The sequence below is a fragment of the Pterocles gutturalis genome, unplaced genomic scaffold (genome assembly GCF_000699245.1).
Source record: "Pterocles gutturalis isolate BGI_N339 unplaced genomic scaffold, ASM69924v1 scaffold11779, whole genome shotgun sequence".
In the NCBI taxonomy this organism is placed as follows: domain Eukaryota; kingdom Metazoa; phylum Chordata; class Aves; order Pterocliformes; family Pteroclidae; genus Pterocles; species Pterocles gutturalis.
In genome coordinates this window covers 16,803-39,168 of record NW_010130739.1, presented here as the reverse complement: position 1 = coordinate 39,168, position 22,366 = coordinate 16,803, and the positions used below count along the sequence as shown (strand labels likewise).

The following is a 22,366-nucleotide window of genomic DNA, read 5'->3' as shown; positions in this document are numbered from 1 at the left end:
AGAGCGGTTGGAAAAAGCTTTGATATAAGAGCTGTATGAAATACTGAAAAAACTGCTGGGTAAATAAATGTCCAAAGGATGGCACTTTCACAAGCATTCATTATTTCTTTTTTTATGAAGTACATAATGATTTGAATGTAAATGTGACTGGAGGTTTCACAGTATCCATTGACCAAAAAAAAGCAGGATCCATTACTGTAAGGCACTATTAATCCTACTGGATTATTCATTAAAAAAAAGAGGGGCATTTAAATCAGAATAAAGTAAAAACCTGTGCACATAGTTACCATAAAAAAAAAAAGCACAAAACAAACCACACACACTGTCTCTGTGATCATCATCATCATCTGATGTCAGACTGCATAACAATACAACAGTCACAGAGTACCTGCTAGAGAAAAAAGGCCTGAACTGCCAAAATCATTTTTGATCAGAACAGGACTGGAAGCCAGAGACTCAAGATGGGCACCATCCAGAGTTGGACATCATGTCTTGCTCTGTCTGTTCTAAAACTGTACTTGGATCATGAAAGCATGTACTTAGATCATAAAATCGACGAACTTCATGCCTGCACATCAAACGTGAGTTTTCAGAACCAATCAATCCGCAAAAAAATCAGTGTCTTTGTAAAAGAAAAGTTTAAATACAGGGATTGATTCTGATTTTAGTAAACCAAAAATGTCCTCCTGTCATGCATTTTACTGTCATTTTCTGATCAAGCACAAAAAGTCCTTTTTAGTTCTGACTTGACAAAACTGAATCTGAAAGACAAAGATTTACTGTTTCCGAAGATCTTTCCCTGTAGAATAATGCATTCCTACTAAGGAATGAAATACCTGTTTTGGTACAAATTTGGTGAGCCCAAAGCAGCGTATTTAGCATAAATAATTCATGACATAACAACCAACCAACACATGGATTGTTCAAGAGTCAGCTGAAGAGATTATAATACTTGCATATCTTGATAAGCCTTAGACTCTTCATTAGATTGACCTTGGAATGAGTTAATAAAAACATTGGCTTTATGCTGATTCACACACTGCATTATGTCCCTTCAGACTGTAAGGCTACACAGGGGCTTTGGCAAGGGAAGGGGTGCTCAGGAGGGTAATTAATAGCTCGTGTAATTCAGCATGTTACTGTAGATGCTATCTGTATGTTCATTCATAAGCAGAATCTTTAAAGCACAACTCCATTTTAAAAAAAAATTCAAACAAAATTCATATTTTTAATGTGGATACCTTTTTCCAAGTCAAAACATGACAGGAACACTTTCCTCATGGTTTCTATTGCAGACATTCAAACACAACTCTGAAGATATCCGCCCCCCCCCTCCCCGCACGCCATTTCCAGTGTCTGCTTTCTAAAGCCAAGTCACCAAATTATTCATCACAAGAGCTTTGGCAAGCTCTTGTAGATTCGCATCTTTCTCAGTTTAACAGCTCTGGCAAGACGGACAGTTTTGACTTCCATTTCCCATTTTACCTTTTTCTCTTGGCTCTCTCTTTAAGCTTTGGGACCCAAAACAGCACACTGTATTAAAAAGGGCTTTTCTCAGACACATGGTGTAATGGGTATGGTTAAACTGAATCATTAGCCTAACAGAGAGATCCAAACAAGTATCTGAGATTTGCTTTGGAGGCTTCATGGAAAAGACTGGTACAGAAAGGATGACCAGGCCAACCAGGCTTAGGATCAACTGCATGCATACACCCATCACATCCTTGCAGACTGCAGTAGCTCTGAGATTATCCTTTGTAATGATAACCATCTTACAGCACTTCTGAGTTCCCAAACGACCCAAAGCAGAATATTATGCCAAAAAAAAAAAAAAAAGAGTCCTATATGAAATACTCACCACCTCTTTCAGGCCTAGTGATCTTGAAAAAATTTTCAAAGAAAACTTTACCTACTCCAGTGTTGACTGCATGCTGTTGATTTTATTTCTGACAAGAATCAGATGAGAAAATAGTTCATCATCTGAAAGAAACTACATACTGGCTACCACGCAGAAGGCACTTTGTTAGCAGGAGAAGCTAAGACTATTTTACAGAACTTTAAAAGTGCAGCACCTTCTTCCTACAACTTATAGTTTATCACTCAGAGAAACTCTTCTAAACAACAGCTCTGCAGCACCAGGGAAAAGGGTCAGCATGATTTTGACATAATTGCACTGTAAGAGAACAGAGGCATTTAGCTTTGTCTCATGGATAATTCCCCTGAGAGTGATTACATCCCAGTCTTAGCTTATTGTGCAGTTGCAGTCCCGTAATTCCCCAACTGTTCACCCTTACTTGGTACTCTGTTGCTGTTGTATTCTGTAGTGTAGAAAAATTCAAGGATGTGGAGGACTGGGCATGCTTTCAACTCCATTTGGGGCAGGAAAGAAAGGGGACTATAGCCTGCCTTCTCTCTGTGGACCAACAGCCAACCACATCTTTTAAAAATCAGTGTTTTGATCAGCCTTTCTACTTAAGGAGGAGTTAAGTCATCATAGAACGTCTCTATTTCAAATGTGAAATGCTAGCCAAGTCATCTTTTTGCTTTATTAAACAGACAACAGGTATACTCTGTTACAATGCAACCGTAAGATTCTGCGAAATAAATTATTTCCTAACTTCTTGAAAAATTCGATGTTTGCTAGTTTAATTCAAGAAATACAGACTGAGCCCCAATCTCAAAGGAAATCTGGGTGCAATGATTACAGAAATCCAAATAGGTTAAAACAGGATGAAAAATAATGCACCCACATTTGTCTTGAAATATTAAAAATCATTTAATCAAGAAACATGCACCTAGAAAACAATTTTTCTCCCACCGTCAGATGATCCTGGGCTGGAATTCAGACGAACTAGTTTAAATTCCAGGGGTGTCTGACTCCAGCATCTATAATTACACTCACTTCCGTGGCTTACTTCCAAAAAACCCTGAATTCAGAAGAAGCTGTTTTCCAACTCTAGCTCCTAATGTACAAAAACCATTTTGAGGCGGGTTTGTTGTGTCCAAAATGCGACTGGCCTAGCCTCAGTTGGAAATCAAACTGCTCAACCCAGCACTATGGACAGTGTGAAAATATAGGAAGAAAATTACCAATATAAAAATAAACCAAAGAAAAGCAAGCATATTTTCCAAATTAGGAAGAGAATGCCTGGAATAATCAGCAGAGGCAATCAGCAGCACGCTTTATTTAGACTGAGCCTTCAATTAAATAAATGCTTTTCTCAGCAAAAGCAAATGAGACTGTAAGAGAACGAGAAGGCTAAATTAGTGCAATATGAATGACATAATAAATATGTAATGGGTACAGTACAGACCTTGCTTCTCCTCCCATGTACTCTGCAGAGAATTTGGGGGAAAAAAGTGGTTCTGACTGAGCAATGAAATTTCTCACATGGTCCAGATTATCACCCTTTAAGTCCTGATTAATGAACTATTTTTTACAGTAACTGCAGACATGAATCAGTGTTCACTGCATTTCATTTACAGCTTTATGGCTCTCGATACAGGCTACAGGTGAAGTTCAAAGCAAACAGCTGGAGGCATTTCTTCACATAGCTGTGAAACATGAAACTCCCTCCCACAGACCACTGTGAAAGCTCATAATTCTCAAAAATCAACTGAACAAATCTATAAAAGAATCACTATATTGATAACGTTAATGTGATACAGTAAGTCCTCAAAAGAAAAATTGTTGGAGATGGGAAGAGTACTTGGAAGAAACACCATTATGCACTTTGCTGTCTTGTGATTTTCACAAGGGTTTGGCTAGTAGAGACTGGGCTGTAGGGATCGTCATTCCAGTCTAGTCACTCACCTTTTATGCTAGTTTTTCAAGTTTAATGATAAAATTAGGTTTAAAATAGAATTATGCTCATCTAAAAATCACTGCTTCACTGGCCAAACCTCTTGCTCAATCAAGGACTGAAGAAAGAGGAGATACTAGCAAAAGCTGATCCTACATATGTATTTGTTCCCAAAGCTGCAGGAGCTAGAGAGGAGCAGCAGTAGAACCAAAATGGAAGAAAATAGGTGGAGAAGCAGTTCTGGAAAGAAATGAAATGGTACTGAGTGAAAAACCTGAATGTTATCAACACCGTAGTACCCTTTCAGAGTTGTCATAGACAGGAGAACAAAATAAGCAGTATCCAGACACAGGGAGATGCTACTATAAGAGGGGTGCGTGTGTGTGTGTGTGTGTTCATCCCCACACATGTATGTATAGATACATTTTTTCAAAAGGCAATGTTTCTGGCAAGTACAACCACTTAAGTCACATGGATAAATTGATCTTGAGCACTTCCCCTGGAGTATCAGGCACAAACTGGCTTTTCTTTCTTCCTTTCACTTGTAGCATACAGCTGCTTTCTGAAGTGCTGAACAATGTGGTCGGCTCAACAGTAATACCCATTCTCAGAACAATTTTGCTCTCCAAAATGATGTTCTTTCAGCTTCCCTACAAGAGCACGAATTAACCACAGGCATTTTTTGCCGTACCTTTTTTCTCCCCTGGGCAGGTGGTGTACATCTTTTTTTCAAGAGTCTAGTGCTACAAAGCGAATTATAATATTTAGTAGTCTTTGTAAACAAAATCTCTTGTGTGCAATAGAATTGATTTTCTCTTATTGCAATCCGAGAGTGCTCCCATCACCCCATCTGCCAAGCAGGTGTTACAGCCACAAAGAAAGATGTGAAAGCATCAGTCAGAGCACTGTTTAGTGCTCAGGCAGTTCTCAAATCCTGTTCGCCAAAAAAAACCCCAATCATTTCCCACTAACAGAGCTCCAGTAGAAGGAAAAAGTTTCACTGGTAAGTGTTGGGGATCAACACCCTCCATTTCATAACCTCTTCAGTCAACCTTAAATAACAACATTATAGAATTATTTTGTGTGGTCCTTTGGAAGCTCTGTGTTATCCTACCGTCTTCACCAGAGGAGCTGTGCGAATAAAATAGAACTGAATAATGAGAATCTGCAGTGCATAGCACTGTAAGCATCTTAACAAAAATATCCCATGTACTGTTGTTTGCAAACGTGATCCTGATAACTCCCAGGAAAACTCTTCTTTAAATTTGCTTTACAGGCTACAGAATCCAGAGCTTGTGGCAACTGGTGGTCAGTGTAAGTGGGAGACAAGATATTACTTTGCAACGTATATCTATGTGAAAAGCATTTTTCTATGAGATGACACTGAACAGAGCTGTGTAGAGGAGGATCTTAGTCTCACTTGTTTTTCCTGTATAATCAGAGGAGAAACAACAGGCACAGCCAGAGGGTGACTCCAGATCACCTAATTATAGGCCTGGTCCAAAGAAGCCTTTAGAGGTGCTGTCTGTAGAAGGTCACTCTGTGCTTCAGGTTAATTTTTGTGAATGCCTCCTGTGACCTTTCTAGTGGGATTTATTTCCTGGTTTTGCTGCTTTTTCCATTTGAAAGCAAAGCTTTCTCAGAGACCCAGGACAAACCACAAACAATCCTGGTTTGCTGTGTGCTCTAAGGATCAAAAAGAAGTTTTTAACAACCAACTCTACAGCCCAGAGGATAAAACAGATTTCAAAAATTTATCTAAGAATGCATATTACTTAATGTCATTACAGACTGTACTACATAAATGTATTTTGTACTTGCTGCTGAATTCCTGAAAAAAAATGCCATGTCTGTGTATCTACATGCAAGATTATACTATCATACCTGGGGAATGGTCTTAAAAAACACTGTTCTTGCACAGTGATGTAGAGATACCAAATTTGGTCGCTCTACCTGTACCATGACCACATAATTTCAAGATTGAAAGGGGTTGATCTAAATCACTGAAGTTGAGAGTATTTAAATCTAAATTCTCTTAAATACTGACAAAGTGACACATAAGAAAGCACTGAGATTACTCACTTGGTGTATGGGCTTTGCCAAAATCAAGGTCTCAATGGCAGGAAGAAGAAAATATTACTCCTTTGACAACTTTGATTACACAACAAAATAATGAAACATAGCATATGTTGGCTGGTAAATTTTAGAAACAACAGCTTTCAGCACTCCATGCTTTAATGTTGTACTCAAATATATCTCGGCTGTGGATGTTCAGAAAGCTGCTTCTTCCTTTAATACTACTCTCCTGTCATAACATTTCCAAGAGGAGAACGTAGGTATCACACTCTTTTAATGAGTAAAAGTGTTAGAAGTTACAGCACCTACAATCACAAATATAAATAATGTGCCATTTCATAAAGTTAGGTTGTTATTTTTCGCCGAATATACAAATTAAGTATTTTTAACCACATCTGAAAAATTGCTCTAAAGATAATTAGATGAAATTAAAACTTTTTAATTAAAAAAAGCTGGAGACTGCAGAGAAGTTTCTTCTATATTTTATACCTATTATCTAATGATTTCCAGATAGACCACCTATACTCTTCATCTCACTCTGAACCAAAAAGTCTTTTCTCAATTTTGTTGGTAATAAACTAGCTATTAATTTAGGTTTTATACAACAGAGCTTGTAAACAAGTTCAGACGTTTGCTTAAATATTTTATTTCATTAGGGCCATTAAGAAACATTTATTACTATATTGTGTTAAGTAATGTAAGTAATTTCAGTGTGCCAGTGATGGTTCTCAGGACACAAAGTCTTTAAAAGATTGTCTATAGCTCAAAAAAAAACCAACCTCATACTTTTCAGGTCATAGAAAAAAAAAATCTTTAACATTCAAATAACATTATACTGGAATGGGATATGTAAGAAAAAGTATGCCTTCTGTTACATAAACAGCTTAATTTAAAAATTAATTTATTACATTTGTCAAAGACACATGACATGCAGACCAGATTTTTGGCTAGACCACTACTACTTTATTTCCCCTACAAAGCTATGAGCAAACCTTTTTATATCAGCACTATAAAATTCTTAAAAGCTGAATATGCATTTCACGCAGTAGCGTCGAGTGAGTCCAGCAGATCTAACACGTGAGAACGTCAGGTCAGCTCATTCACAGCTCTTGCACACAGGTTTTTTTTCTGTACTTAGCTTCTGCATGTAGAGGAGACGGAGCTTTGACAACTGAGGCTAAACTTTCAGAAGTTACACAAATACGCTTTCAGAAATGTATTTTCACTTAAATGATAAACTGTGTTCTCAACTGAGTTGCCTTTCACTGTCAGTAAAATGACTTTTTCAAGGACAATACTTGTTATAATGCATTTAAAGAAAAAATGGGCTAGGAGGATTTCTTAGACATGCAGCTTACAAGTGTGGTTTAACTTTGCATAGTAGTAATATATATTTACAAGTGCCAGATTTTCAATTTATAAATATTTATCATAGGACATGATTTTATCTTTAATTAGCCCAACTGTTAAGGACACTTCTAATGTGAGAAATGTAATCCAGTATTTTGTACCAGATGCAGCCTCTACAGCTAGTCTTTTATCTCTGCTTGTAATGAGTAGATACTTAAACAAGAATAACTACAGAAGATCTGGGCTCTGATTTTAAAATATTTTCGGAATTTGCACACCTCACTTTATAGCACCTGTGCAATATCACTATACTGCAAGTATCTGATTATTTCCTATGCATACCCATATGAATTTCTTTGTTTATGCAAAGACTTGAATTAGTAGATCGTCCTTCCCTTCCTGTCTCTCTCTGACCAGGTGGGTTATGGCTCTGTGTCTGACACTTCTAGAAAGAGTATAAACATGAAAACTGGGATAGTTCCAGGTCTAAGCCTGGGTTATCAACAACTGAAATATGATGCTCATCTAATAACATCACATTGCCAAACACAGCAACCCATGGAACATGAACGTTGTACTGAAATTTTTCATAATTACACAACAAACCTTCACAGTGGTAGGAAACACTGAGTAAGAGAGCAGAAGAAAGGAAGGACTGGTGATAGGTTGGGGGAAGAAGAATAGCAACAGCCTTGTGGACACATTGAAAAGGCAGACTTACTTGCTTTTTCCAGAACTGCAAGTCATAATTACAAAAGCAAAGAAAAATTATAATGTACCAATGACAAATGTTACAAGGATAACATTTTGCATAATTTTTTTTACCTCTTGATTAATTATATTTCCAGTGCTGTGTTAACCAAATCTTAGTAAACCATCTGGATGTCAGAAAGCTCTAGAACAGAACTGCTTTGGTTTCCATCTTAATGCTTATTTACTGGGATCCACCTGTATGGCAATGTCCTCCTGCTAACAAGCTCTGCAATGAACTGGGATGTGTTTTTAGCCAACAGTACGTAAGCAGTCATGTAGCTGCCCAACTTTCCAAAAGCAATACTTTCCACTATATTAGCACTAGCGCAAAAATTAAAAAAGATATTATGAGGTAGTCTCAGCATGTGTCTTATGGGAAAACAAAAACCACTTGTAAATCTTGAATCTGCAAGTATGTCAGTCCCCTGGAGAGCCCTCAGATAGCTGTGAATTTTGGCCCCACTGATTGGAAACAGTAGGAGATTCAGATCTTGGAAATTAGGCTGGGTTTGGATGAGTCCAGGCTTAACAATTTTATGGTAAAATTAGGAACAGTATCATAAACAATTTGCATTGTTCAGTAATCCAAATAACATGCTCTCTTATAGATACAGAGAAAATGACATGCCAATGCAGCGAAGGCAGGCTGGCAGGAAATTTTGAGGGACTAGCACACCCCAGGAACATGAAAGCAATTAACAGGAAACAATGGGAACAGCATGGAGGGGTAGCTGCGTACTGTGTCTGTCTCTGTGGCACTCGAGTGTCATCAAACAAAGATAAGGGATTTGGTACAATATACTTTAGTGCATTTTCCACCTGCCCTTCATCCCAGAAGTGGCCCCCATTAGTAACGGATGTGCAAAGGATTGATCTTAGCAGAGCAAGACTCTTTTTAACACTGAATAAATCTAGAGTGCATTACACTCTTGGTTTAAAATTGGCTCAGTGTGGGAGAAAACAACCTCCAAGGTAATTTTGAATTCTGTTTCCAGTTTTATGTAAAACATAAATTCTGTATTTTTCTCCTGTGGCAATACCTGATCTTCCACACCTCAGGCAGGAAAAGCTCAGGTTGTCTTACATCTATTAGTACTTGCAAAATGGAATCCTTGCTATTATTTTTTTTAAAAAAATTGTTTTTCACTTCTAGTTTTTTACTTTTTACACAGAGGTTTAAATTTTGTTTGGTACTATTCACATGTGATTAGATTCAGTTGATAATTTTGATCTACGGGCAACAATGAGGCTTAAAAGCAGTGTCTAAAATTCCTTGAAAACAGTACTATTTAAGTTAAATGTATTTTGTCTGGCAGCATAGCCATGAACAATTTGAAACAAAAATTTAAAAAAAAAATGAAATTTGAGAAAATACCTGCTTTATGAAACTTTTCCATTATCTCTTGACGAACTGATTTTTCCAAGTTGAAATAATCGTGGTCTTCATCAGGGTTTCTCAGAAACAGAGGGATGTGCTGAAACACTATTATATGCTTGCATTTATGTTTTTCAGCGACAGCCAGTTGCTCATCAAGCCAAACATCCTGGGCTTGCTTTAACTCAGAGCATTTGGAAGAATCAAAGTATAACTGAGAATTCAGCACAAGGAAGAAAACGCCTCCAACCCAAAAGCTGAAGTAGTCATCTCCCCAGTTCTTGCAATAATTATCTATTGTTTCTCTTGTTGGTGTATTGCCAATATCGTGATTTCCACTGACGAATACCAATGGGATGTCCTGGTCAGTGTTTTTCAGAACATTCTTTAAATCTTGCTCTTGGTCCTTTCTCCACTGAGTTCCTAGAGAAAAAAACAAACACATTTTAGTGTTTATGCTGCCTCTTCCTACCCCCATTGATAGCTTTTGTTTATGGAACAATGCATAGTAAGAAAATATTCTGTATTAGATGTGATCAAGATAATATGCAGGGATCCAGGCTACCTCTTCACTTTAACACTGTATGTCCACTCAACCCTTCCCCTCCCTTATCAAGTACTCGGCCACCTTCAATAACTTGCCTAAGGCAAGGCTCTGGACAGGCACCAACAGAGAGCATAGCAGTAGGTGATATAACGGTCAGTGTTGTGCACCAAAGGCTTTAACAGGCTGCTTCTTTTCATCTGCAGACTGATGATGTGACGAAAAAATGCATCAACCTTAGATGGTGTAACAGCTTTACACAAGGGTAAAAATCAGGTCAACTTCTGGTTTATATTTTATGGCTCTGCAAAGGAATTAAGGTTTTTTTTTTTCACTACAAGAACTACTTTAACAGCAAAAATATAATTAGCGTCTTGTGGCAACTTTCAAAGAAAGGTAATTATGCACTTTGCTAGTTTTTCCCTCATTTCTGTTTTTATATTAATATGCATACCCAGACAGTTACTCTTCTGGTTGGCAGAAATTCATCCTTGTCTAGGAAGGTTTATCTAATTGCTAGATTAATTTACAGAGACTGAAAAAATTTTGTGATTTTTTTTAAAGCAGTTATTTTAGTCTAATGATAACAGGTTTTTTTAAAGTTTTCTAAAGAGTCATCTTTAATCAGAGGCCACTGATATGTTTATTATTGATTAATTAAATTGAACATCTATAAATTGTATTTTGTCCTGCAATACCATAATGTATATCTAACATGGGCCCATTTCACAAATAATTGCATTTTTTAACTAAAAGTTGCAACAGGATTTTTACAAGAACTGTGAAATCAGATTTATAACACACATTTGCATATGCAGATCAATCCTCGTATTTTTAAACTGTGCTCTATTTTTGTAACTACAGATATATTTTATACATGTATTAGAGGGGGTCTTGTAATGTAACTATAAAATTAAAGATTTTTTTCTCCATGTTTCTTCAAAATACTTCTGATCAATACATTGACAAGCACTGACTTTAGTAGCTACTATTAATGAAGATTTCAATTCCTTCTCTGTACCCTATAGTTACAGGCTTAAGTACCACCTTATTGCTGTTACTAGAATTCTACAGCTTTAGAAAAACTGGGGAAAAAAATTCCTATTCCTATTATGTCTAAATTGTGTCTAAATGTTAAGACAGATGTGAGACTTGATATGTGGTACATAAAGTCAAACCCCACAACTCTGTACTGTTTAACTGCTGTACAGGGTAGAAAGTTATTGTAGCAAAGCCTTTGAGTAACTTGAGAAATAGTGGGCATATTCTAGAAAGCAGCGGAGAGCAGCTCAGTTTGTGGGGTATACTAATGTACCAGGAGCATGGTCAGTTTAGGCGTCATTCCAGTTATGGAAAATAACCTTTTTAATCCTAGAAAAAATAGGGTAAGTGCCATCTCATGTTACTTGGAGGAGCTGGATTTTAAAATATAAAACCAAAAATTTAAATAAACCTGGCACATTTTTTTGTCCATGGGGTAGGGAACCTTGCTGAGAAATCTGCTTTTCCTGCCACTCCCCACCTTCCTATGCAAAGAGTTGGACATTTCAAGCTATAAAAATGAAAATGTATGGGGGAGGGGGGCAGGGAAGAGGCGAGGGGGAAGGCTCTTTTAAGAAACATGTAAACACATTATACCATGTTCATCTCCATGCTATCACTTTGGGAAATTTAGCTAACAGTTTCCGAGTATAAAGACATTTATGCATAAGTTACAGGAATAATTTGTAGAATTATGTATACCTCTTCCCAGTGGTGAAATTCAAGCTCTAGAGACTAACACTTAGATGAGATTTGTTGACAGCAGGGCACTGGTTCCTTCATTTAATGCAATATTATTTCTATAGCAACAGAGAGACATATTCAGTGTTTTCTTGCAGAAAACATTGCTCAAAATGGAAAACAAGGTCTCTGCCCAAAGAGTCTAGGAAATCATACTAAGTACAGATTATTTTAAGACAATTGTATCTTGGCTTGACCTTTTCTTGGTGGAAGGTCAAAACAACTTCAAAAGAAGATACACCAATGGAAATTCATATTTTCCCTCGAAATTCATAACTGAGGTAAGTAATAGGCAAAGAAGATGAAGAAGAGGAGATAAAGAAGTGATAAACAAAAGAGGGAAGCCATGAGAAAACTACAGTGGTCACTGCCATAGCAGGAAAAATATCCTAACCTTTAATCTCTGCCAGGCACAGAGCTAGCTATAATATTTAACTATTCCAATTATTATGAAGAACACTTTTATTTAATGACATGTATTTCTTTAGCTTTGACAGAGGTTTGTTGTAGGTGAATAGCAATAAGATAATGCCAAGAGGCAATGTGAAAGAATAATTTGGGAAGTGTAAGGGTAGATATAACTGAAATTAATTTTGTTCTATTTATCCTAGCATCTTGTGCAGTGACATTTTTAAATCCCAGGCTACAATACTCTGTCTTTATGTTAGGTTCTGTAAATACAGTCTTGCCCTGAGATAAATGACTTCACAAATTAATAGCCCTTCAAGGGCAGTTTGGCTTTTATGAAAAACATGAAAGTGAGAACTGTTGCTAGTGTACAATCTTCTGCAGCTTCCCTGTCTCTCATTTTTGAAAGCTGGGCGATGTGAACAGGAGCATAAAGGTGCAATGTCAGTGTCTCTGTTGCAGATGTTATATTACTATTTGTCTAAACACTTCCAGTATTCTTTCCTGCATTTCTAAAGAAGTCAAGACAACCTGCCTTCACTCACTGAAAGAGCAGATTTGACAAAAGTACTTTTAAAGCATTTTTGCTGAAGCTGGCTTCAGTCAGCAGAAGTAGAATTCACAGATTATTCTGACAAAGAAATAATCCTTTAGCTACTAATCCACAGTTACAGTTTACTTCGGTGTTCCACAGAATAGAGCACCTCTATAACAAACTGTTGGGTTTTTTTTAATGAACTAGCTATAAAAACAACTTGAAGCACTGTTTACTCCCAAATCGTATCCCTGCAATGCACGCTGATGGCAATCTTTGCATCTGAGGCAACTCTTCCCTTACAATAACCTCCACCAACATTGTAACTGTTTCCCCCAAAGCATTTCAAATGAAAAAGTAGCAATCAATTATCAATAGCACCCGTTTGTTTGTTTTTTTTTCCTGATATGATTTTTTTTTATAACAGTATTATTAGCTGGTACCCCCAGGCGTTTCTGCGTTGGTGTGAGGAGAACACCAAGTACTCCCCCCAAGGCAGGAGAAGCCTGCCAGCCCCTGCGAGGAGCCACGGCTGTGGTGGGGATGGTGGCGGCATTGGTCTGGATCCCCAATTCACATCATTTTCCAAGAGATGGAAGTTTTAGTGAGGTAATCTGACTTCTTTCAACAATCAAAGCTATTGGTCATAAATTCCCAGAGAAAAGGACCATCAGAGGGCAATTACTCAATACTATGTGATGACACTGCATTTCAGGGAACTTTCCAAAGGCGTTCTGAGAAATCACTTCCAGGGATCTGGCTGGCACAGGCTGACTCAGCCACAGGGCAGAACGGCCGCAGCTCGACCCGTGATACTGATGTTGCTGCTATTTCTAAACCTCTTTTTGGGATGGGTTTTCTGAGGAGCCAGAACAGTGTCTCTTGTCTACCTGCTCTGCAAATCTTGACACAGACAGTACTGAGTCATGGTTTGCTACAGGAAAGGCCATAGACAGAAAATAATGTGGACCTAATGTCTGACTTTAAAAGTTTGGCAAGGGGGCCCTAACTGAGCCAGAGTATGTATTTACATCCCCACTGATGTGTACACACTAAGTTACGGTGGTCTCTGTCCCTGTCTCTGCAATATCTTTGCTTGGCTTAGGCTGAGCATCAGCACAGGCACTTCTAGAATGAAGCTACCCAAGATGTCTTCAGCCAATTTAACAACACGGAAAATGGAGCACAATCATTGCTTGGATTTCCAAATTACTCAGGCTTGGTATTTCAATGTATCTTAAAAGTGTCTGAAACTTAGAGGACATGCAAACACATCATTTTAAAAAGAAAGCACAGATAATTTTCAGTTTGAAAAAGGACAATGTTAAAAAGAAAATTGTTTAACTATGAGCTTTTATGCAAGCAACACTCTTGAAAAGCCCTGATATGACTGACAACTGCAATCTGCCTAACATTTAACCCAAGAGACTGATTATCAAAGAGCAGGTAAGAGCTAAATTGTAGATTAAAATACTATACAAAATATCAAATAGAAACAGTAACTAAATCTGGTAAAAGCAAAATAAAAAATGTCAAAACACCACCATTGGGAATTGAATGTATAAAAACATTGGGTCCATTCCTTCCGTAATTTGTTATGATATCAGGAGAATTACTCTGACACCAAAAGACAACTAATTCTTGTTGGAAACAATCACATGATTGTTATAAACAAGCAAAAGACAGATTTGTTTATTTTCCTGGGCCTTACAGTGCATCACAATGGCTTTAACCAGAGTCTAATTATTTTGGGCACTTCCCTGGGGCCTTACAGTGCATCACAATGGCTTTAATCAGAGTCTAATTATTTTGGGCACTTTCCTATTCTTGAGATGTTTGTCCTTCTTTTTGGTTTTCATGGCTGTCTGCAGTTGCTCTACTCCTGCATGCCATTTAGAGGACTTTCCCTAGTAGTATTCCCTAACTTTCTAGAGAAGAGAAGAGGGCAGTCCAAGGCTACATTCACAGCATGCTCCTTTTATAAGTTCCTCCGCTGAAACAAATTTAAGTGCTACCTCTCTCCCTCTGTGGGAAAGCAGTCTCCTCGTGTTCAAAACAGAATTGCCTTTCATCTCTGCTGTGGTTTTGGATACCTGGTTGTTGGCTCCAGCTTAACAGGGCTACAACTAAGCTCCTCCATCATCCCTCTCAGCATGTCTCAGCGACCCCCTACCCAGCGACAGCCCCACTGCTGTGCATGTTGCTTGGAAGACAGCACAAGCCCAAAACCAATGGTACCATCAGGATCAGACTGTGTTTGACAGGCTCCTTCTGCCATTACATCTTTACCGCATCTAGTTTTTATGCACTACCATAAATAAAAGTTCAACTGAGCTCTAATCTTGTCACATCTCAAATGCTGATACACAGCTTTCTCTGATCTTTGCCAAGGCAGCCCAGCACCCCTTCAGAGCACTGATGCAGACAGAGCTTTCCCACCCCCAAAGCTCCAACACCATTCCTCGCTGTGCTGTTTTCTTTCCTGACCTTCCCCATCGCATCAGTTCGGCTGACTCCTCTTCACTGTTATGGCCAAACTCCATCATTACCCTTTCCTCATTTGTTTACATGTTACCATCCCATAAAAGCAATGATTCTCTCATTGTCCATGAACAATCAGAAAAACACACCTTGCTCCCCAGCTTCATTTTTCCTAGGATGCTACAAAAATGTAGTAATAGGGCACTAGCATAGAAAGAAAAGATCTATCTGATCACCCCGTTCAGTCTTACTGGTGCTCTTGTTAGTCTGCACTCTTCATTGTTTCTTGTTTTAAAGTTTTCACTCTAGCATCTGCCATAACCAAGGCATGCAATACACTACGTCATTCCAAATTATTACATGCAAGAATAAGCTGATCAGCTTTGATAAACCCAGTATGGTCATGTTCTGAAATAGGTTTTTCTGGCTTCGTCTGTGCTATAGTAGGTAAAATGTCTCCTCTCTCTTCTTTAGACATCTGTATTTCTAATATTCAAATGGCCTGAAAACAATTTTAAGATATGCAAAAAAAATTATTATGCAGTTAAAAATAATGTAAATATGACTATATCCACTACTGGACAAACTGACTGCTTTGTCTAACTGATGAAGAACTTCATCACATTAGTTCCACTGAAAAGCAAGAACTGAAATACTAATTTGTCTACAGCTGTGACTGATTTTTTCAGTACATTAGCAACAAGTAATAATCTGTTCTGAGACACAAAAAGTGATCACACTGAAGAATTTCCCTGAGTGAAAAGACAAATTTATTCTATAACTTTGGGCATTGAAAAAAGAAAACTTAACTCCAGTTGTAGCTAATAATTAACAATTATTACTTTAAAGCAATGACAAAACCCCAAAAGTGAACGAGGAAGCCCATTAGGGGATCAACTGCTCCTAGAGTTGCAGTGCACGACATTATATATAATGACTGCAAATTCCAGCATTTTCTTGAGTGCCAGCCACACAGGTGTCCACTTAACAACTTAATTCATGGCATTTACTGTTCCACATTCTGCTGTGAAAATAAGTATTATGCTTCACTTAAGCACAACTCTGCTCTTCTTATCCTTACTCATCTCCTAGCTCCGCAGAGCTGTCACATCAAGCATAGGCCATCGCTGCCTTTGGGTCTGTTCTTCTCATTAAATCATCACAAGCAGGAAAAAATACCACAGTGTGTCAGGAGTTACAACGAACTTAACAAAAACAAGCTGAAGGTATGAAAGTCTTGTTGCCAGTAACTGTTAATTTTTAAGAGACACAGCAAAATTGTAATCTTTCACACTTGCCTCAAATGACTACCTATGAGAATGTTCCAACTTTTTGAGGCCTCCATCATATTTACATTTTCCTATTAAGTAGTTACAGTACGACTAATAACTCTTTGAAACACTTAAGTCTGACGAAATTGTCCTCACTGTTAAACTGAGAAATGCTTCCAGTAAGTAGGTGCAATTACTTAAAAAGCCACGTACTTTTACGAAGGCGTTGTCTACCCTTACATCTTTGCTATCAGAATGAAAGAGCAGTTAGTAGCAGCCAAAGGCAGTGCTTCAGACAAACCCCTTCTTCCTTAGAATACGCTCTCTTAACCCAAATACTCTGTTGCCAGTTTGTGTCTCTGTTCCACACTCATCGGCTACGAGGTCTCCAGAGCAGTGCTTACAATGCGAACAGGCCACATGCCATGGGCAAAGCGCTAACACGGCCCGTGCAGAGCCACAGACACAAACTGGATGCTGGAGCCCAATTCTCACCCATTAAACCCATGTTATCCTCTATTGACTTAAGTAAGAGTTGGCAGTTGGGAAAAGACTTGGATCAGCTCGATTAACTGAGTCAAAATTATGTGGGCTAGATCTTCTGCTACTGACTTCCATGGAGAAAGAAAATCCTATATGATTCAGAGAAATGGAAAAGCCTGGAAACGTGCCTTTTAAAAAGCAAACACGGTTAAACTAGAAGGTTCTAATCACCTCGTCTGACCCTACCTGCATAATCCAAAGCACTGGCTGTGCAAGTTACTCTTTACAAATAGCAAATCCGATTCCAAGAAAACAAAGGAGGCAACAAAGATTCCAACACAGAGATATCTCTACTGTGCAATGTTCCAAATAAATAACACGCTGTGGATGTCTGCTCATTGTATACATTTTCAAACGATCATAGATAGGAGCTGAATTGCTACAGCTGAGAATATGATAAGCTAAACTAAAATTTCCTGGGCTGAGAAAGAAGCAAGAAAATAAATTATAACTGAACTTTGAGAGATTAAGTTTTTACTAGAATATGGAGAAAAATCTAACTGTGGTTCCATATATATTTCTATTTAGTTTTATATCTATATAATCTAGTACTTCTACTAGATTTTCAGTACTAGTACTGAATCTAGCACTGGTACTTATACCATAAAAGTATATGATTTGAGACAACTGTATAACTAACTAAATCTCAAAGATTTTTATATAGAGAGTTACTGTCAACAGAATTCCTTAGTTCAGCTGTAGACTGGATTAGAGATTATGGTCTAAAATACAAATAAGTATGTGCTTGCTGAAGATTAAAGCTTCTGATGGCCCAATGGTTTCTTGGCAATATGAGACTGCAATGTATTGTTGAACATGGATGGAAAATCTCTCATGCTTGCCTACTCTTGGGCTGATTAGAGCAAATTAAATTTCACACTAAGCAGTCTGGAGGCTTTGAATGCTCCATTAGGTTTTACTAGAATCAGATAATGACTATAAAATGTTTATTCATGCAACCATAGTGACATTTCTTAAAATAGGTATTATTAGATGTTTGACAAATAACGTGATACTCAATTTTTAGACATTATTAATTAACATTAGCATAGGAGTTTGGAGAACAAAACAGCCAAGAATCTTTTTGGTTTGGGCTCTATCCTATCAAGAATATAAAAATTTTTGATAGGTTGCAACAGCAAAAGAAATGGGTGCAGTGAGCTTATTTAGATTAAGCTACCTTATTGTCAGGAAATTAGGTTAAGCTTAAACACTGCTCATGTTATTTCAGGTAAAAGAAAAAGTATGCAGAAAACAAATATACAGAAAAGGCCCCATTGATTAGTCAGTGACATATTTATAAAAAATTAACTTGAATTCAACAAATAAAAATTTTACCTATAGCCTGGTTGAGTATAAACATTTCAAAGCTTCTACCTTGCTCTTAAAAAGTCAATCTGTGCTTTTTCTTCTTCGTGCTCTATTATAAATCTCCACTGACAAAGATTCAGGAATTGGGGTTTAGCTGACAATTTTGCTGAAACTGCATGTGACAGTAGAATCCAGCTGCCTCCTCCCCAGCTGTGCCAGGCTTATGTGAGTTAAAAAAACGACACAAACTTGCTTTTGTTATTAACCAAGCAGCCAGTTCAAATGGCAAAAAAGAGCAAATACAGTAAAGGTGGCATGCTACGGTCATTTTTAAAGCTAGAACTATATTGTAAGACAGCATTTTTCAACCTGCTCATATGCTTGTCAGACAGACAAATCAAACATCAGCATTCATGCTCTTGCCTTCTAGATGAGAAAGGTAATTTTTTAAAGAACTATTATATCTTTAGTTAAAATTAAAAATTTACAAAATATCTCCTTCTACACATGCTTCCCTTAAGGATGAGCAGAGCAGTTTAATTTTATCTGGCAAGCTTTTTTTAAAAATTAATGTTCCTTTGTTTTAGCAAAATGGGTTATTTAATTGTAGTTTAAAAGCAATAATAAAAGCAGTTCACAGCCAGATTTACTGTGGTAAAATCACTTGAGAAAGATATTAAGCATTATCAGGCTTTTTTTTTTTTTCCTTTGTAAAATGTCTTACTAATTCGCTGTACATAACATTAAGAACTTGAATGGGACCTGACATTTCTCTGTAATTTATTGAGTTCACAAATGTATAAATGCCCGCTTGTGCATTTGCATACAGATTTCAGCATTACATTCATATCACATCTTATGTGCAAAACCCACCAGCAGTAAACTTCCAAATCTCCCAACAACTCAGTTATTGAAATGTGGACAAGCTCGTTCATATCTGATGTAATAAAGTACAACAGTCTGCCTCCTAGAGAGGCCATCAGGCTGAATCCACCAGAAAACAATTGCAAATTTACAAGTTTGTACATTAAACATCTGTGAAATATTTCCTAAAAAGGAAGAACATACATACAAATGACTGTAGACTTTATAAAATATAATAAGACTTGTGAAACTCAATATTATCTCAACATTCCTTTTCAGTGGATCCAAAACCAAAAGACAGGTAGGGCTTCCTGGGAGGTACCAGCTTCAGGTCTTACTGAAACAAAGTATTCACTGACCTTTGCTGGCCAAGCCCAAGTCTGTTTTTTAAGTAAGAGAATTTAGAACATTCACAATAGGTTTTAAACAACGCTTTGGCTATGAATATTTGCTTTGTAGGTGCTTTCCCCTTCATTTAGAAAACTGAACAAGTTAAAGAGTTTTCTTAGAGTTACCCTGTAAGGCAGGTGTTTCTAATGATATGCTGCAGCCTATGCTTTAAGATTTAGTATCTATAAAAGCTACACTTTTGGAGGAAGTCGTATTAATGCACTCAGTATTTAACAGGAACAAGAGACAAATACTCTGGACTGTGGCAGCTGCACATCAAATTTGGGCACAGGAAAGAGGCTCAAGATAATCCAGTTAGTAATTCTCAGGAGAGAGGATGCCTTCAAATGTTACAGTGATTATAAACAGAAATGAAGCCATACCACTGTCCGGACACCGGAAGCATCAGCTCTGATGTTCCTCAGCTCTGAAGCTGCCTATTCTGAACGTAAAAAACTTCACTCTCTACAGCGTACGTGTCAGAGTTTATAAGAGGTACTGATTGTATAAAAGCTAGTATGCCCAGCTTGTCTTGTATCCTGATCATCAAACTGTCAAGCAGAAGTCAAATGGAGAAGTGCTGATTTGAAAACCATGTCCCTTAATTGCTGCCTAAATATGAACTCAGAATCCCAATATTTGGCACTTGCTTTTAAAAATCGTGGTGCATATCATCCCCTGTATTATTATATAAAAAACCACTGTTTGCATGGGTACGTAATTTTAAGCAGACACATAGCCAGCAGTTTTGCTTTTCACATAAAGCACATTGCGTTGCCCAAAATTGTAATTAGTCGAATTGAGCTGATATGCTTTATTGAGGCTTTGTGGAGGCGTTAGAGTATTAGCAAAACGTGCAGAATTTGCGGGGGACAAAACCATGCACCAGAGATGCACACACACACGGAGCACTGCAGGCAGCCACGGGGAGCTGGCTGCCAGGTGAGAAGGTCCCTGAAGAGTTGGGGACCCTGGAGGCAGCAGGCAGAGAGCGGGACAGGCACATCCCAGCCGGGCAGGCAGAGAGTGGGATGCCTGAAGCCAAGAGAGAGCAGGCAAAGGGAAACAAACAGGGAGGGATGCTGAAGGAGGCAGTGCACTTGCAGCTCCAGCAATTTCACAGTGATTCTGCGACAGCAACAATTCCCTCCCAAATTCCTCTTTTTGTCTTTTTACAGGATACCAGACTTCCTAGGCAGTCTGTACCTTTTCCCCACTACACACGGTGTGGTGCTCAAGGGCACTGCGTCCCCCAGCTGCAGTAAGTGCCTCGCCCTGCTGCTTGGCTGCTTTTTTCCTCAGTTATGTTTAAAGTGGTCTTACTCCAGCTGTCAAGGCTGCACCGCCTCAATGACCAGTAACAGACCATCAATGAGCTGCTTACAGTTTGGGGACCTCTGTTTTCAGCTTGTGTCTCTATTGTCCAGGCCTTTCCTGTCACCTCATGTTTAAACTGCTCACAGTAGCAACCCACGCCAGGCCCCAAGCTCCAGTTCACCAGCAAGTTCCTGTAACAAGCTGACAACCAGCAGCACAGGCCAGGACCGCGGCACGGCAAAGTCGGCCCAAAGCACACGGGTGTACAGCTGCTGGCCTGGAGGCAGCAACGGCAATTCCGACTGTGCTGCTGGGCAACAGCAGCATTCACACCTCTGTGTGACCATCCTACAATTTCTCAGGATAATGAACATCCTCTTTAAAAATTTGGGAGGTTGTTGTAGTTTTGAGGCTTGAGCAACAGGAAGGTATGAAATGGCATTGCCAAGGGATTAGGGGGTTTAAATTGATACCAGCCAATTTACCCCTGTAACTGGTTGTAATGGACCTTTGGAACAGATTATGGAAAACTGTACATGGAGATACCACCTCTTTGCAGAACATCAATGCACATCACAATTCACTTTCTCCATCAAGACCAGCTGTCAGTTGTTCCCTCCTGTTGAGCTTCTGAAGTTATATTACGAATATAAGACTACGTATATTCTGTGTTGCCTCAGCATATGGATCTCTGTTGGATTAAACAGCAGTTGTTGCTACACTGCTATTTTCTTAGCACATTTAAATTTTACAGACAGATATGGAAAACAATACGTAGCTGCCTCAACTGCAATTTAGACATTCAGACTATAGCGATCTCCTGTAGCTGCAGCCTAAGCCCCTCCAGCTCCGTAGGTGTGCCTCTGCTTTCTGTCTGAAGTTCTTCTGGCACCTTTTGTTGTGCTCACAGTCCAAAACATACATGAGATGGCACATTAAAACATGAAAATATGTAACAGACACAACCCTGGAAGATCTTACAATCCAACTGTGGCCCAACAGAGAGAGTAAGACACAGAGAACAAGCACACAAAGAAGAAAGCATTATCAGATACGACTGCAGCACTGTAAACCTGAGTGAAACAATTAATCGGATGTTTTAACTTGTTCCATTTACGAAAGAGACATTTATAAAAGCATGTACATTTTATCAATATTCTGACCAACTCCATGTTGCTACGCTACCATAGAGAGCCATCCGGGCTTGGTTGACACTGGTGGGTTAAACAAAAACTATCCAACTACCCAAAAAGTTGGACAAAATTAAGTTGAGAAGATGGGTCTATCCAGTAATAGCACCTTACCAGACCTAAAGGTTCCTTCACCAGAATTAAATGTTTCAGAAATGTGTTATAAATAACAGTTTGAAAGCCTTTAATTAAACAATTTAATAATATAAAGTAAAGGTAGCAGAAAAAAAATTCACTACTTGGACTTAATTGACTGAAAAGCCTGATGTCAGATTATATAGCACTGAAGGATCTGGGCAGGAAATGTGTGTATTAGAGATTATGCCTTCACTTAACTAAAGGAATTAGTACAAGTATTCACGGTGTACTTCAA

The 22,366-nt window shown here is 38.2% G+C and overlaps 1 protein-coding gene across 1 annotated transcript in view; it reads right to left on the bottom strand.

The window, feature by feature from the left end:
• The window catches only part of CPPED1 (calcineurin-like phosphoesterase domain containing 1), a 36,053-nt gene that overhangs the window by 6,352 nt on the left and 7,335 nt on the right, over window positions 1-22,366 (bottom strand). Inside the window, exon 2 of the mRNA XM_010080335.1 lies at window positions 9,358-9,780. Within this exon, the coding sequence (XP_010078637.1) occupies window positions 9,358-9,780 (423 nt within the window). The remainder of the gene's footprint in view (window positions 1-9,357; window positions 9,781-22,366) is intronic.